Here is a 13,792-nt window from a genome sequence, read left to right on the forward strand (position 1 = left end):
AAATCCATGGTGTGGCCTGAAACAAAATCTTATGTTATATAATTTTTAATAAAATTATTTATTTAAAGGAAATTTACCTGAATAGCAAAGAAAAATTTTCATTCAAAGGAAGTATTTAATACTAAGGCAACTATTAAACTCATAATATTTTAATTTGAAATAAAAACATAAAGTCATGTAAAATAAAAGCATCTAAATCTTGCAAGTCCTTCATACTATCACATAGGTAGTCTAACATATATCTCAACAAGGCAATAAACACTTTTCTTGAAAACTGATAATCTTGGGCCGGGCGCGGTGGCTCACGCCTGTAATCCCAACACTTTGGGAGGCCGAGGTGGGTGAATCACAAGGTCAGGAGATCGAGACCATCCTGGCAAACATGGTGAAACCTCGTCTCCACTAAAACACAAAAAAATTAGCCGGGCGCAGTGGCGCCTGTAGTCCCAGCTACTCTGGAGGCTGAGGCAGGAGAATGGCGTGAACCCGGGAGGCGGAGCTTGCAGTGAGCCGAGATTGCGCCACTGCACTCCAGCCTGGGCGACAGAGCGAGACTCCGTCTCAAAAAAAAAAAAAAAAAAGAAAAAAAAAAAGAAAACTGACAGTCTCTCAAATTAATGAAACTGGACCCTTACCTTATTATACCATACATAAAAATTAACTCAAAATGGAACAAAGACCTAAATGTAAGAGCTAGAAAGCAAAAACATAGGGAGAAAACTTCATGACACTGAATTTGGTCATGATTCCTTGGATATGACATCAAAGGTACAGGAAACCAAAGAAAAAAATAAGGGAATATGCACAACTTTATCAAAGTTAAAAACTCTTGGCCGTGTGCAGTGGCTCACACCTGTAATCCCAGCACTTTGGGAAGCTGAGGCAGGTGGATCACCTGAGGTCAGGAGTTCGAGACTAGCCTGGCCAACATGGTGAAACACCATCTCTATTAAAAACACAAAATTAGCCAGGCATGGTGGCGCATGTTTGTAATCCCAGCTACTTGGGAAGCTGAGGCAGGAGAATTGCTTGAACACCCAGGAGGCAGAGGCTGCAGTAAGCCGAGATCGTGTGACTGCACTCCAGGTGGGTGACAGAGCGAGACTCCGTCTCGAAAAAAAGAAAGAAAATAATAAAATTTAGAAATAAAAATAAACACTCCTGTAAAGCTGGTGTGGTGGCACACACCTGTAGTCCCAGCTACTTGGGAGGCTGAGGTGGCAGGATCACTTGAGCCCAAGAGTTCAATGCCAGCTTGGGCAACACAGCAAGACCCCACTACTTAAAACAAAAAAACTTCTGTGTTGCAGGAGAAAATATTTCAAATCATTTATCTGGTGAGGGCTTAATATCTATAATATATAAAGAACTCCTACAACTCAATAACAACAACAAAAAAAATACCTGGTTAAAAAAATCGACAAGGGATGTGAACAGACGTTTCTCCAAAGAAGATAAAGTATCAATAAACACATGAAAAGATGCTCACCACCACTAATCATTAGGGAAATGCAAATTGAAACCACAATGACCTATCACTTCATATCCTTTAGAATGGCTACCATAAAAAAATGGTAATTGTTAGCCAGGTTGTGGAGAAATGGAACTCTTGTGCACTACTTGTGGGAATGTAAAATGGTGAAAACTCTATGGGAAACAGTATGGCAGTCCCTCAAAAAAAAAGAAAACACACACACAGAGTTACTATATAATCCAGTGATTCTACTTATGGGTATACACCCAAAGAACTGAAAGCAGTAACTGGAGTAGGTATTAATATATGCATGTTCATAACAATATTATTCACAACAGCTAGAAGGTAGAAGCAACTTAAGGTTTCCATGGATGGATGAATGGATCAACAAAATGTTTGGCTTTTGTGTATGTATATGTGTATGTGTATCTATCTATCTATCTATCTATCTATCTATCTATCTATCTATCTATCTATCTATCTATCTATCTATCTATCTATCCTGACCTCAGGTGATCCATCCGCCTCGGCCTCCCAAAGTGCTGGCGTTACAGGCGAGAGCCACCATGCCCAGTCTACTTACTTATTTATTTGAGATGGAGTCTCCCTCTGTCGCCCAGGCTGGAGTGCAGTGGCACAATCTCAGCTCACTGCAACCTCTGCCTCCCAGGTTCAAGTGATTCTCCCTAGTAGCTGGGACTACAGTTGCACGCTACCAGACCTGGCTAACGTTTTTGTATTTTTGGTAAAGACAGGATTTCACCATATTGGTCAGGCTGGTCTGGAACTCCTGACCTCAGGTGATCCATCCACCTCGGCCTCCCAAAGTGCTGGGATTATACCTGTGAGCCACCGCGCCCAGCCCTGCTTATTTGAGACAGGGTCTCACAGTCACTTAGGCTGGAATGCAGTGGTGTGATCACAGGTCCCTGTAGCCTCAACCTCAACCTCCTGAGCTTAAGCGATCCTCCAACCTCAGCCTCCCAAGTAGCTGGGACTACAGACTCATGCCACCATGCCTGGCTAATTTTTGTATTTTTTTGTAGAGATGGAGTTTCACCATGTTGCCCAGGCTGGTCTTGAACTCCTGGGCTCAAGCGATCCACCCACCTTGGCCTCCCAAAGTGCTGGGATTACAGGCACGAGCCACCATGCCTGGCCTAGTAAATTTTATGCTGTGTACTTTACAAAAATTTTCTTAAAAAATTTTAAGTAGGCCAGACACAGTGGGTCACACCTGTAATCCTAGCACTTTGGGAGGCTGAGGTGGGTGGATCACAAGGTCAGGAGATTGAGACCATCCTAGCTAACACGGTGAAACCCTGTCTCTACTAAAAATACAAAAAATTAGCCTGGAGTAGTGGCGGGCGCCTGTAGTCACAGCTGCTCGGGAGGCTGAGGCAGGAGAATGGCTGAGGCCAGGAGGCAGAGCTTGCAGTGAGCTGAGATCGAGCCACTGCACTCCAGCCTGGGCCACAGAGCGAGACTCTGTCTCAAAAAAAAAAAAAAAAAAAAAAAAATTAAGTTCTTACCTTAGAGATTCAAAAATCCTTATTATAAATACTGTCTATTTCCTCTATTTGCACTGTCTTCCTATTGTGAAGACACAATCTACTACAGACTCTAGATTACCATTTCAAGAATCAGAAACTTGAAGAGGAGGTTAAAGAAAAAGAAATTAGCTGGGGGCAGTGGCTTATGCCTGTAATCCTAGCACTCTGGGAAGTCAAGAAAGGGGGATTGCTTGAGCACCAGCCAGCATGGGCAACATGGCAAGACCCATCTCTATAAAAAATAATTTAAAAAAATTAACCAGGCATGGTGGTGTGCACCTGTGATAGGCTGAGGTGGGAAGAATGCTTGGGGCCTGGAAGGTCAAAGCTGCAGTGAGCTGTGATCATGTCACTGCACTCCAGACTAGGCGACAGAGCAAAACCGTGTCTGGCAGGGGCAAAAAAAAAAAAAAAGGCAGTTTGCTGTCAAAACCCTCAAAATTGAAAAAAAATCTAGAGCTGCAAATTTAGATACAATTCATAACAATGTCAAAGAGAAAAAGTTGTCACTTTTCTGCATGATTGAATTTTCACAGAATGTGTGAACACGGCTCACTGCAGCCCTGATTTTCAAGGCTCAAGTGATTTTCTCACCTTAGACTACAGGCACGCAACACCATGCCCAGCTAATTTAAAAAATTTTTGTACAGACAGGGTCTTGCCATTTTGCCAGTGCTGGTCTCAAACACCTGGGCTCAAGCAGTCCTCCTGCCTTGGCCTCCCAAATGCTAAGATTACAGGTTTGAGTCACCACGCACAGCCAGTTTTAATAATTAATTGTAAGAAAATTAGTTCAATAATTGAGGCCAGGCACGATGGCTCACGCCTGCAGTCCCAGCACTCTGGGAGGCTGAAGCAGGTAGATTGCTTGAGCCCAGGAGTTTAAGACCAGCCTGGGCAATGAGGTGAAACTCTGTCTCTACAAAAAATTAGCCAGGTGTGGTAGCACGTGACTGTAGTTACAGTTACTCGGAAGGCTGAGGTGGGAAGACCAATTGAGCCTGGAAGGTTGAGGCTGCAGTGAGCCACAGCACTCTAGTCTGGATGGCAGAGTGAGATTCTGTCTCAAAAAATAAAAATAAAAATAAATATCAAAACAAAACCTATTGATATAGTTTGGATATTTGTCCTCTCCAAATCTCATGCTGCAATGTAATTCCCAGTGTTGGTGGTGGGGCCTGGGGAGAGGTGTTTCGATCCTGGGGGCAAATCGCTCATGAATGGCTTAGTGCCACCCCATTGGTGATGAATGAGTTTATGTGAGAGCTGGTTGTTTTAAGTGTTTTGGCTGGGCGTGGTGGCTCATGCCTGTAATCCCACCACTTTGGGAGGTCAGGTGCACGGATGATTGGAGGTTGGGAGTTCGAGACCAGCCTGACCAACATGGAGAAACCCTGTCTCTACTAAAATTACAAAATTAGCTGGGTGTCGTGGCACATGCCTGTAATCCCAGCTACTTGGGAGGCTGAGGCAGAAGAATCGCTTGCACCCGGTAGGTGGAGGTTGCAGTGAGCCAACATCGTGACATTGCACTCCAGCCCGGGTAACAAAAGTGAAACTCCGTCTCAAAGAAAAAAAAAAAAAAAAAAAAGTGTTTTAAGGCTGGATGCAGTGGCTCATGCCTTTAACCCCAGCACTTTGGGAGGCCAAGGCGGGTGGATCACTTGAGCCCAGGAATTCCAGACCAGCCTGGCCAACATGGCAAAAGCCTATCTGTATTAAAAACACAAATATTAGCTGGGCATGGTGGCATGCGCCTGTAATCCCAGCTACTCAGGAGGCTGATGCATGAGGGCACGAGAAGTGCTTAAACCCGGGAGGTGGAGGTTGCAGTAAGCCAAGATCGCACCATTGTACTCCAGCTTGGGCGACAGTCTCAAAAAAAAAAAAAGGTGTTTTTTTGGCCGGGTGCGTGGCTCACGCCTGTAATCCCAACACTTTGGGAGGCTGAGGAGGGCAGATCACGGTCAGGAGTTCGAGACCAGCCTGGCCAACATAGTAAAACACCGTCTCTACTAAAAATACAAAAATTAGCCAGGTGTGATAGCACGTGCCTGTAGTCCCAGCTACTCGGGAGGCTGAGGCAGGAGAATCGCTTGAACCTGGCAGGCGGAGGTTGCAGTGAGCCAAGATCATGCCATTGCACACCAGCCTGCTCGACAGTGTGAGACTGTCTCAAACAAACAAAGTGTTTTAAAAGTATGTGGCAACTTCCCTGCTCTGTTGCTTCCACTCTATTCTCTACCCTCATCACGTGAAACAGGCTCCTCTTTCATCTTCTGCCATGATCATAAGCTCCCTGAGGCCTCACCAGAAATTGAGCTAATGTTGGCACCACACTTCCTATACAGCCTGAAGAATCAGAAGCCAAATGGAACTTCTTTTCCTTATAAATTGCTCAGTTTCAGGTATTCCTTTATGGCAATGCAAAAACAGCCTACCACACCCATTTTTCTAACCCTAAATACTATAGACCAGGTGTGGGGGGCTCAAGTCTGTAATCTTGGCACTTCAGGAGACCAAGGTGGAAGGATCACTTGAGGCCAGGTGCTTGAGACCAGCTTGGGCAACACAGTAAGACCCTATCTCTACAATAAATAAATAAATAAATAAATAAATAAATAAATAAATAAATAAAATAAATTTAAAGGTTCATTTATTATTATTATTTTTTTTATTATTATTTTTTTTTTTACTGAGATGGAGTCTCGCTCTATAGCCCAGGCTGGAGTGCAGTGAGATCTTGGCTCACTGCAACCTCCGCTCCTCCAGGTTTAAGCGATTCTCTGCTCAGCCTCTGAAGTAGCTGGGATTACAGGCACATGCCACTACGCCCGACTAATTTTTTTTTTGTATTTTTAGTAGAGACGGGGTTTCACCATCTTGCCCAGGCTGGTCTTGAACTCCCGACCTCGTGATCCACTAGCCTTGGCCTCCCAAAGTGCTGGGATTATAGGCGTCAGCCACCACATCTGGCCGGCACCCAGCCTAAAACTTTAAAAAAATAAATGAATACTATAGAAACTGTATCTTCAATAATATAAAGAAATGTGTGCAATTTTGGACTGCTCTAATCTAAATTCAGTAATGTGAAAAAGTATATAACTGAAAACATTCTTTTGTTCCATTTCTTCTTTTACTTACAAAGTAGTGATCAAATCTATATTGTACTGATATCTTTAGGATCAGTATATACAATCAACTTAAATCTATTATAACAAATCCTAACGGGCAAACAGGAGTATGAAATTTCAAAATGTGTCTATCTTTATAATTTAGTAGATAATGTGAATAAATCAGTAGCACATAAATCTATGTCCAGTAAATAAATTTTGCTCAAGTCTCAAATCAGTAAGACATAGTTAATGTGGCTATGTAAATATTCATATATTCATTCATAAGGACTCAGTAAGGCCTTATTATGTAGAATAATCATATGAATTGTTCATATCGTTGACTAACTTTTCTGTTAAGGATCTTCCAACAGATCATCAATAATTAAACCACGTTCATTCAAAACACTAAATGCTACTTAAAGAGGATAGCAGCTTTTATACTAAGGATTTTATTTTTAGTATAAAATAAAATTAGGTTTCACTATGTTGTCAAGGCTGGAATGCAGCGGCTATTCACAGGTGTTATCTCACTATTGATTAGCACAGGAGTTTCGACCTGCTCTGTTTCCAACCTTGTCTGGTTCATGTCTCCTTAGGCAATCTGGTGGTCTTCTGTTCCTAAGAGGTCACCATACTCACGCCCAACTTAATGTGGACACCTGACTGGCATAGCACACTTCAGCCCAGACTTGCTGGTCTTAAGCAATCCTCTTGCCTCAGCCTCCTAAGTAGCTGGGACTACAGGTACACACCATTGTACCCAGCTGCTATAAATTTTTTTGTTAAAGTTTAAGCAAAGTTAAGATACCATGCAGCTGGATGAATTTTTACATATGTATATATCCATGTAACCACCACCTGATAAAAATACAGAGTATTTTTAGCATTACAAAGCCTCACTTCTGCTCCTCCTACTCACAACTCCTGCCCAGCCTCACCACTATCGTATTTTTTTGTTTTTTTAATTTTTTTCAATTTTAATTTTAATTTTTTGAGACGGAGTCTTGCTCTGGCTAATTTTTTGTACTTTTAGTAGAGACAGGGTTTCACCGTGTTAGCCAGGACGGTCTCAATCTCCTGACCTCGTGATCCGCCCACCTCGGCCTCCCAAAGTGCTGGGATTACAGGCATGAGCCACCACGCTGGGCTATCGTATTTTTTATCACCATAAATTCTGGTTCATCTTCAATTTCATAAAAATTGAACCATACAGTATGTATTCTTTTGTGTCTGGCTTTTGTCATTCAACATGACTGAGTCTCATCCATGTTGTTTGTGTCAATGATAGGCTCTTTTGTACTGTTATGTAGTGCTCCAATGTGTGATCACAATATATCAATTTTCTTGTTGATGAGACATCTGAGTTATTTCCCGTTGGGGCTATTAATAAATCTGCCATAAATATTCTTTTATACATGTCTTTTAAAAAGTAGGCATAGACACTAATTTCTTTTAGATATATACCTAGGAATGAAGCTGATAGGGCATACTGAAGGTGTATGTTTAGCTTTGGTAGATATTACTGGCTTTAAGGGGTTAAACCACATTTTTTTTTTTTTTTTTTGAGACGGAGTCTCGCTCTGTCACCCAGGCTGGAGTGCGTGGCACGATGTCAGCTCACTGCAACCTCTGCCTCCCAGGTTCAAGAGATTCTCCTGTCTCAGCCCCCCAAGTAGCTGGGATTACAGGCGCCCACCACCCACGCCTGGCTAATTTTTGTATTTTTAGTAGAGATGGGGTTTCACCATGTTGGCCAGGCTGGTCTTGAACTCCTGACCTCAAGCAATCCACCTACCTCGGCCTCCCAAAGTGTTGTAATAACAGGCGTGAGTCACCGTGCCCTGCCTGGTTAAGTCACCTTCTTACCAGCAATCCATGAGGTATTTATGTTTACAGGCATGTAGTGCATGTAGTGGTATCTTATTGTGATTTTAATTTGCATTTCCCTGATGAGTAATGATGCTGAGCATACCTTATTGACCAGGCAGATATTCTGTGCCTGTTTTTGTCTTTTAGAAGGGCAGCATCACTGAGTGAAATTTTTATGTGTTGCCATTTTCTTGCCCAGGTAAGTAGACACCATTAGTCATAGTAAGTGTCAGTGGAAAACATTAGAAAATAGTTTCCACATAGCATAAGTTGTGAAATTAAGAAATAAACCAGGGGCCGGGCACAGTGGCTCACACCTGTCATCGCAGCACTTTGGGAGGCCGAGGCTGGTGGATCACCTGAGGTCAGGAGTTCGAGACCAGCCTGGCCAACACGGTGGAACCTGTCTCTACTAAAAATACAAAAAAATTAGCTGGGCGTGGTGGCACATGCCTGTAATGTAATCCCAGATACTTGGGAGGCTGAGGCAAGAGAACTGCTTGAGCCCAGGAGGCGGAGGTTGCAGTGAGCAGAGATCGCGCCATTGCACTCCAGCCTGAGTGACAGAGCGAGACTTTGCCTCAAAAAAAAAAATAATAATAATAATAAATAAATATACTAAAATAAGTTGTTAAATATTAACAAAGGTGTATCACCACCCCTAGATGCATTAATAAAAGACCAAGATTAACCAATTATTTTCTAATATGCCTGCTGAAAATTATTTTATGTAATTCATTTTTCCTATGATTAAGACCCTGTATTTTTCTCTATCAAATTCCAGTTCTGAAACCTAAACATTCACATTTAAATATGGATATGCACTAAATGTCAATTATACCTTAGTAAAGCTCAGGGAATAGAGTAATGACTTCATGAATATCCAGTCTCACCTATTTGATCTAATGTGTCTTTGGTATATTCTAATATTTCAATTGTACAGATAAAAAACAAGATTATTCACCTGCTTAGGAAAAGGAAATAGTTGATGTAAAAAATGTTCTGTTCTTGCACATCATATTAGGAGAAAATGTTTTGGTATAAAAATTCAACTTCTCTCTCTCTATATACACACCATAATCTTTCAACTAGCTATATAAGGAGATAATTACAAGTAATAGTACTGTTGGCTTAACTCTGGGCAAAAAGAGAAGTCAGTGGGAAGTTTTCATCTGCAAACTTTTTCTTTTTTTTTTTTTTTTTTGAGATGGGGTCTCGCTCTGTCGCCCAGGCAGGAGTGCAATGGCATGATCTCGGCTAACTGCAACGTCCGCCTCCCAGGTTCAAGCGATTCTCCTGCCTCAGCCTCCCAAGTAGCTGGGATTACAGGTACGTATCACCATGCCCAGCTAATTTATTTATTTTTGGTAGAGATGGGGTTTCGCCATGTTGGCCAGGCTGGTCTCAAACCTCTGACCTCAGGCAATCTGCCCACCTCCGCCTCCTAAAGTGTTGGAATTACAGGCATGAGCCACCGCACGTGACTGCAAGCTTTGTTTCTAAAGTTGTCATTCTGGGTGCTGGGAATAGCCTGAGTAGGGAAAAGCCAGAAGCAGGGAGGCAGAATAATGCAATCATCCAGGCTAGAGGTAATGCGTTTGGAAAAGTGCAGTAGTAAAGCCGCTGTTAAGATGTTGGGAGGTTTTGCCAATAGACCTGCAGACATGGCATGGGGTACCAGAGAAACAAATGCCAAGGATCATGATGTGATTCTGGCCTTAGAAAATGCAAGGATGTATTTGCCAATAACTTAGTTGGGGAAGACTATAGAAGCAGGTTTCAGGTTAGGAGACTATCAGTTCAGTTCATGTTTGATATGTTCATTATATAGTCAAGTAAAGATGATAAGCAGGCAGCAGGATAGGAGTCTCAAGTTCAGGGAAGATAATTTGTGAGTTTGCAGTATGTAAAGGTGAAGTTATGATGAAATCAGATGCACTCACTTACCAAGGAAGTGAGTGCAGCTAGAAAGGAGCAGAAATCCAAGACTTATCCCTGAGGCATTCTAATACACACAGATGCAAGGAACTGGTTAAGGAGTCTGGGAGTGAGCACAGGAAAGGGAGAATAGAAAATCTAATGTCCTAGAAGCCAAGAGAAAAGAGTACAATGTCTCTAATACTGCAAATATGTACTCATATCACTGAATCTTAGAGCTTTTAGAGGCCTTGGCGATAACCTAATGGATTAAAAACACTGACACTTAAGAAGTTCAATAAATTGGCAAAAGTCACAAATCAAAAGAGTAACAGAGAAGATAAAAAGTAAGTCTATTCCACACTGTTTTATGTTAGAAAGTCTTGATCTATATGGAATATAGAATATATTGAAATACGGATCAAGAAACCAGATCTCAAGAGATGATCTACTGAGGGACAGGATTTACTCAGATATACTACTGGAATAGAAAAAAACAAAACAAAACCTGTAATTCTAGTCTGTTCATCCAGTTACTAAGTAAACCATTGGCCATACACTAAATACTGTCATTTCTATTTGATTTTCTTTCAGGTACCTTTTTTCACCCCTTTCTTAACAAATCAATCACATAGTTTAGGCCGGGTGTGGTGGCTCAAGCCTGTAATCCCAGCACTTTGGGGGGCCCAGGCAGGAGAATTACCTGAGGTCAGGAGTTCAAGACCAGCCTGGCCACCATGGTGAAACCCTGTCTCTACAAAAAATACAAAATCAGGCCAGGCACGGTGGCTCATACCTGTAATCCCAGCACTTTGGGAGGTCCAGGCAAGAGGATCACCTGAGGTCAGGAGTTCAAGACCAGCCTGGCCAACATGGTGAAACTCCATCTCTACTAAAAATATAAAATTAGGCCAGGCACGATGGCTCACGCTTGTAACCCCAACACTTTGGGAGGCTGAGGCGGGTGGATCACCTGAGCTCAGGATTCGAGACTAGCCTGGCCAACATGGTGAAACCTCATCTCTACTAAAAATACAAAAATTAGCTGGGCATGATGGCGCACGCCTGTAGTCCCAGCTACTAGGGAGGCTAAGGCAGGAGAATCGCTTGAACCCTGGAGGCAGAGGTTGCAGTGAGCCAAGATCGTGCGACTGCACTCCAGCCTGGGCGACAAGAGTGAAACTCTGTCCCAAAAAAACAAAAACAAAACACCCAAAAAAACATAGCTTAAAAATTCTAGTACCAACAATAATATATAATTTTTAGAAGATTAGGCAGCCAGGCTGGGCCCATTAAACACAGTTTTGGCTCCAAGTCTTCTTACCAACTGCTGTTCTATTTTGTTCTGTTATACCTTCTCTTGTAAAAGAGTAAAATCAGAAGAAAAGGTCATAATACACACTCACTCAATTGATTTTTTCTAGTTTTATGGTTTTCTCCCACTCCAATTACTTTTTATACCTTTGGTCTTAGTTTTTCCATCTATAAAATCATGTGCTAAATAATTAACTATCATCTTTATCATTGTTAGACTACACAAAGCTTCCAGCCTGGGCAACAGGAACCCTGTCTCTACAAAAAATACAAACATTAGCCAGGTGTGGTGGTATGCGCCTGTATTCCCAGCTACTTGGGAGGCTGAGGTGGTAGGACTACTTGGGCTTTAGAGGTCAAGGCTGCAGTAAGCTGTGATTGCGCCACTGCACGCCAGCCTGGGCAACAGGGCAAGACCCTGTCTCAAAACAAACAAACAAACAAAAAACAAAAGCAAAGCTCTATTCTAAGGGAATTACATAAAGTAACTTATTTAATCCTCTGAGCTCTATGAAGTGGATATCAACCCATTTTGCAGATGAGGACACTAAGGCACACAGACTTTAGGTAATTTGCTCATGACCATGCAGCTTGGTAAACTGGAGAGCCAAGATGTGAACCTGGTGGCTCCAGAGTAGGAACACTTAATGCTGTGCAGAGCAAATCAGACAAAAAAAGTGAAAGCACAATACTGCTATCCAAATGAAGACATCACCTACAAAGGTGCTCCTTGTTAGAATTCATAAACCAAAATCTTAACTGTGCTCAGTTAACACAACTTGCAACAATTTTGTAACTTACATTCCATCTAAGGGGGATATGACTACTTCAATACTTACTTTCTACTTTTTTAGTCTTTCACAAGTATCTTCTTAAGATAGCAAAGAATCAAATTTACCAAAATAACAAATGAAATCCAACACTTTTCAAAGTGTAAAGCTAGCATCTAACATTATCTAACAAGTCTCTATTTAAATATGGATTGTGATCTCAATTATATTGCATTTTCAGTTATGTACTTAAGAGACTTTATAAAGTTACTGCCCAGACAAGATAAAGTATAATATATGTTTCGAGACAATTACACATTTAACACTCTTATAGTCTTGGTATTCATATGAGGAGAGAAGGTGAATTCAAAATCTCTTACCATTGATCTTTCAGGATATCCAAACAAATAGCCCCTGTGACGGAACTAATATTAGGATGCCATATTTTAGTGATAAACCGGACCTAGAATATAAAGCACACTTGAGTTTTTCAGTAACAGAAATAAAACAGTTTAAGTAGAACTACAAGAAAATGAAATCTTCAAACTAAAAAAAGAAAGGTCCCTATATCTATTACATCATTTTGCCTAGGTGAAAGAAGGGGTGTAGAAGACAAAGGATCCAGTAAGCTGAATGTTGTCACTAACATATATTGTTTTTAAACTCTTTAATAAATGTTCCGCCTTTAAACAAACCCAACAATTACTAGGAGCTTACAATTTACCTAGAATAATGGTACATGTTATGAGAATACAACAGAGAATAAAATCCATTTTGGTAAATAAAATAGTACATAAAATAAAAACATAAATAGTAAATGGCACTTTTCTTCATGTGAGGCAGGGTGCAGAATAGGTTTGAGGAAAAAAGTAAGTAAAACCAGTGACTGGAAGCACAAATAGTAAGTGGTTGTGCTTCTCTTAATTTTTCTGTAGAATTTTTTCTCAAATTCTTATTATTGAAATGCCTATTATGATGTAGCAAACACTGAGGAGATACTAAGGCTTAGAGTTTAAGAAACCTGGCTGGGCGCGGTGGCTCACGCTTGTAATCCCAGCACTTTGGGAGGCCGAGGCGGGCGGATCACGAGGTCAGGAGATCGAGACCACGGTGAAACCCCGTCTCTACTAAAAATACAAAAAAATACAAAAAAATTAGCCGGGCGTGGTGGCAGGCACCTGTAGTCCCAGCTACTCGGAGAGGCTGAGGCAGGAGAATGGCGTGAACCCGGGAGGCGGAGCTTGCAGTGAGCCGAGATCGCGCCACTGCACTCCAGCCTGGGCGACAGAGCGAGACTCCGTCTCAAAAGAAAAAAAAAAGAAACTTAATTAAATAGCTAACTGAGCACAATGTAAACTCCCACAATCTGATTCCAGATTCTGAGTCTAATCATCTCATTATTTGTCTCATTATGGAAGAATAATAAACCATCAAGTGAAAATGCTAAAGCTGTATTGGAACACCATGAAATTAAAGAGTTCATCAGCTCTTACTCATGAACTTTTGGAGGATCTTGTATTCTTATCTCTGACACATATGACAATGACCAGCTGAGCCCATATTCTTTGACACTTAATAGATTAATTACCATGTGCCAATTAATGTTCTAAGAACTTTACAAAAATTAGCACTCACACACTGTAATCCCAACATTTTGGGAGGCCGAGGTGGGAGGATCACTTTAGCCCAAGAGTTTGAGACCAGCCTGGGCAACATAGTGAGACCATGTCTCTACAAATAAAAAAATTAGCTGGGCATGGTGGCACACACCTATACTCC

The 13,792-nt window shown here is 41.5% G+C and overlaps 1 protein-coding gene across 2 annotated transcripts in view; it reads right to left on the bottom strand.

Moving 5' to 3' along the window:
- UBE2K (ubiquitin conjugating enzyme E2 K) overlaps positions 1–13,792 on the bottom strand; it is an 85,421-nt gene that overhangs the window by 12,414 nt on the left and 59,215 nt on the right. The window contains exon 4 of one of the 2 annotated variants that reach the window (XM_032136191.2): positions 12,394–12,476. The exons of the other annotated variant lie outside the window; for it this stretch is intronic. Within the exon in view, the coding sequence (XP_031992082.1) occupies positions 12,394–12,476 (83 nt within the window). The remainder of the gene's footprint in view (positions 1–12,393; positions 12,477–13,792) is intronic. 2 annotated transcript variants of the gene reach the window in all.

The sequence above is a fragment of the Hylobates moloch genome, unplaced genomic scaffold, assembly GCF_009828535.3.
Source record: "Hylobates moloch isolate HMO894 unplaced genomic scaffold, HMol_V3 SCAFFOLD_17, whole genome shotgun sequence".
In the NCBI taxonomy this organism is placed as follows: Eukaryota; Metazoa; Chordata; class Mammalia; order Primates; family Hylobatidae; genus Hylobates; species Hylobates moloch.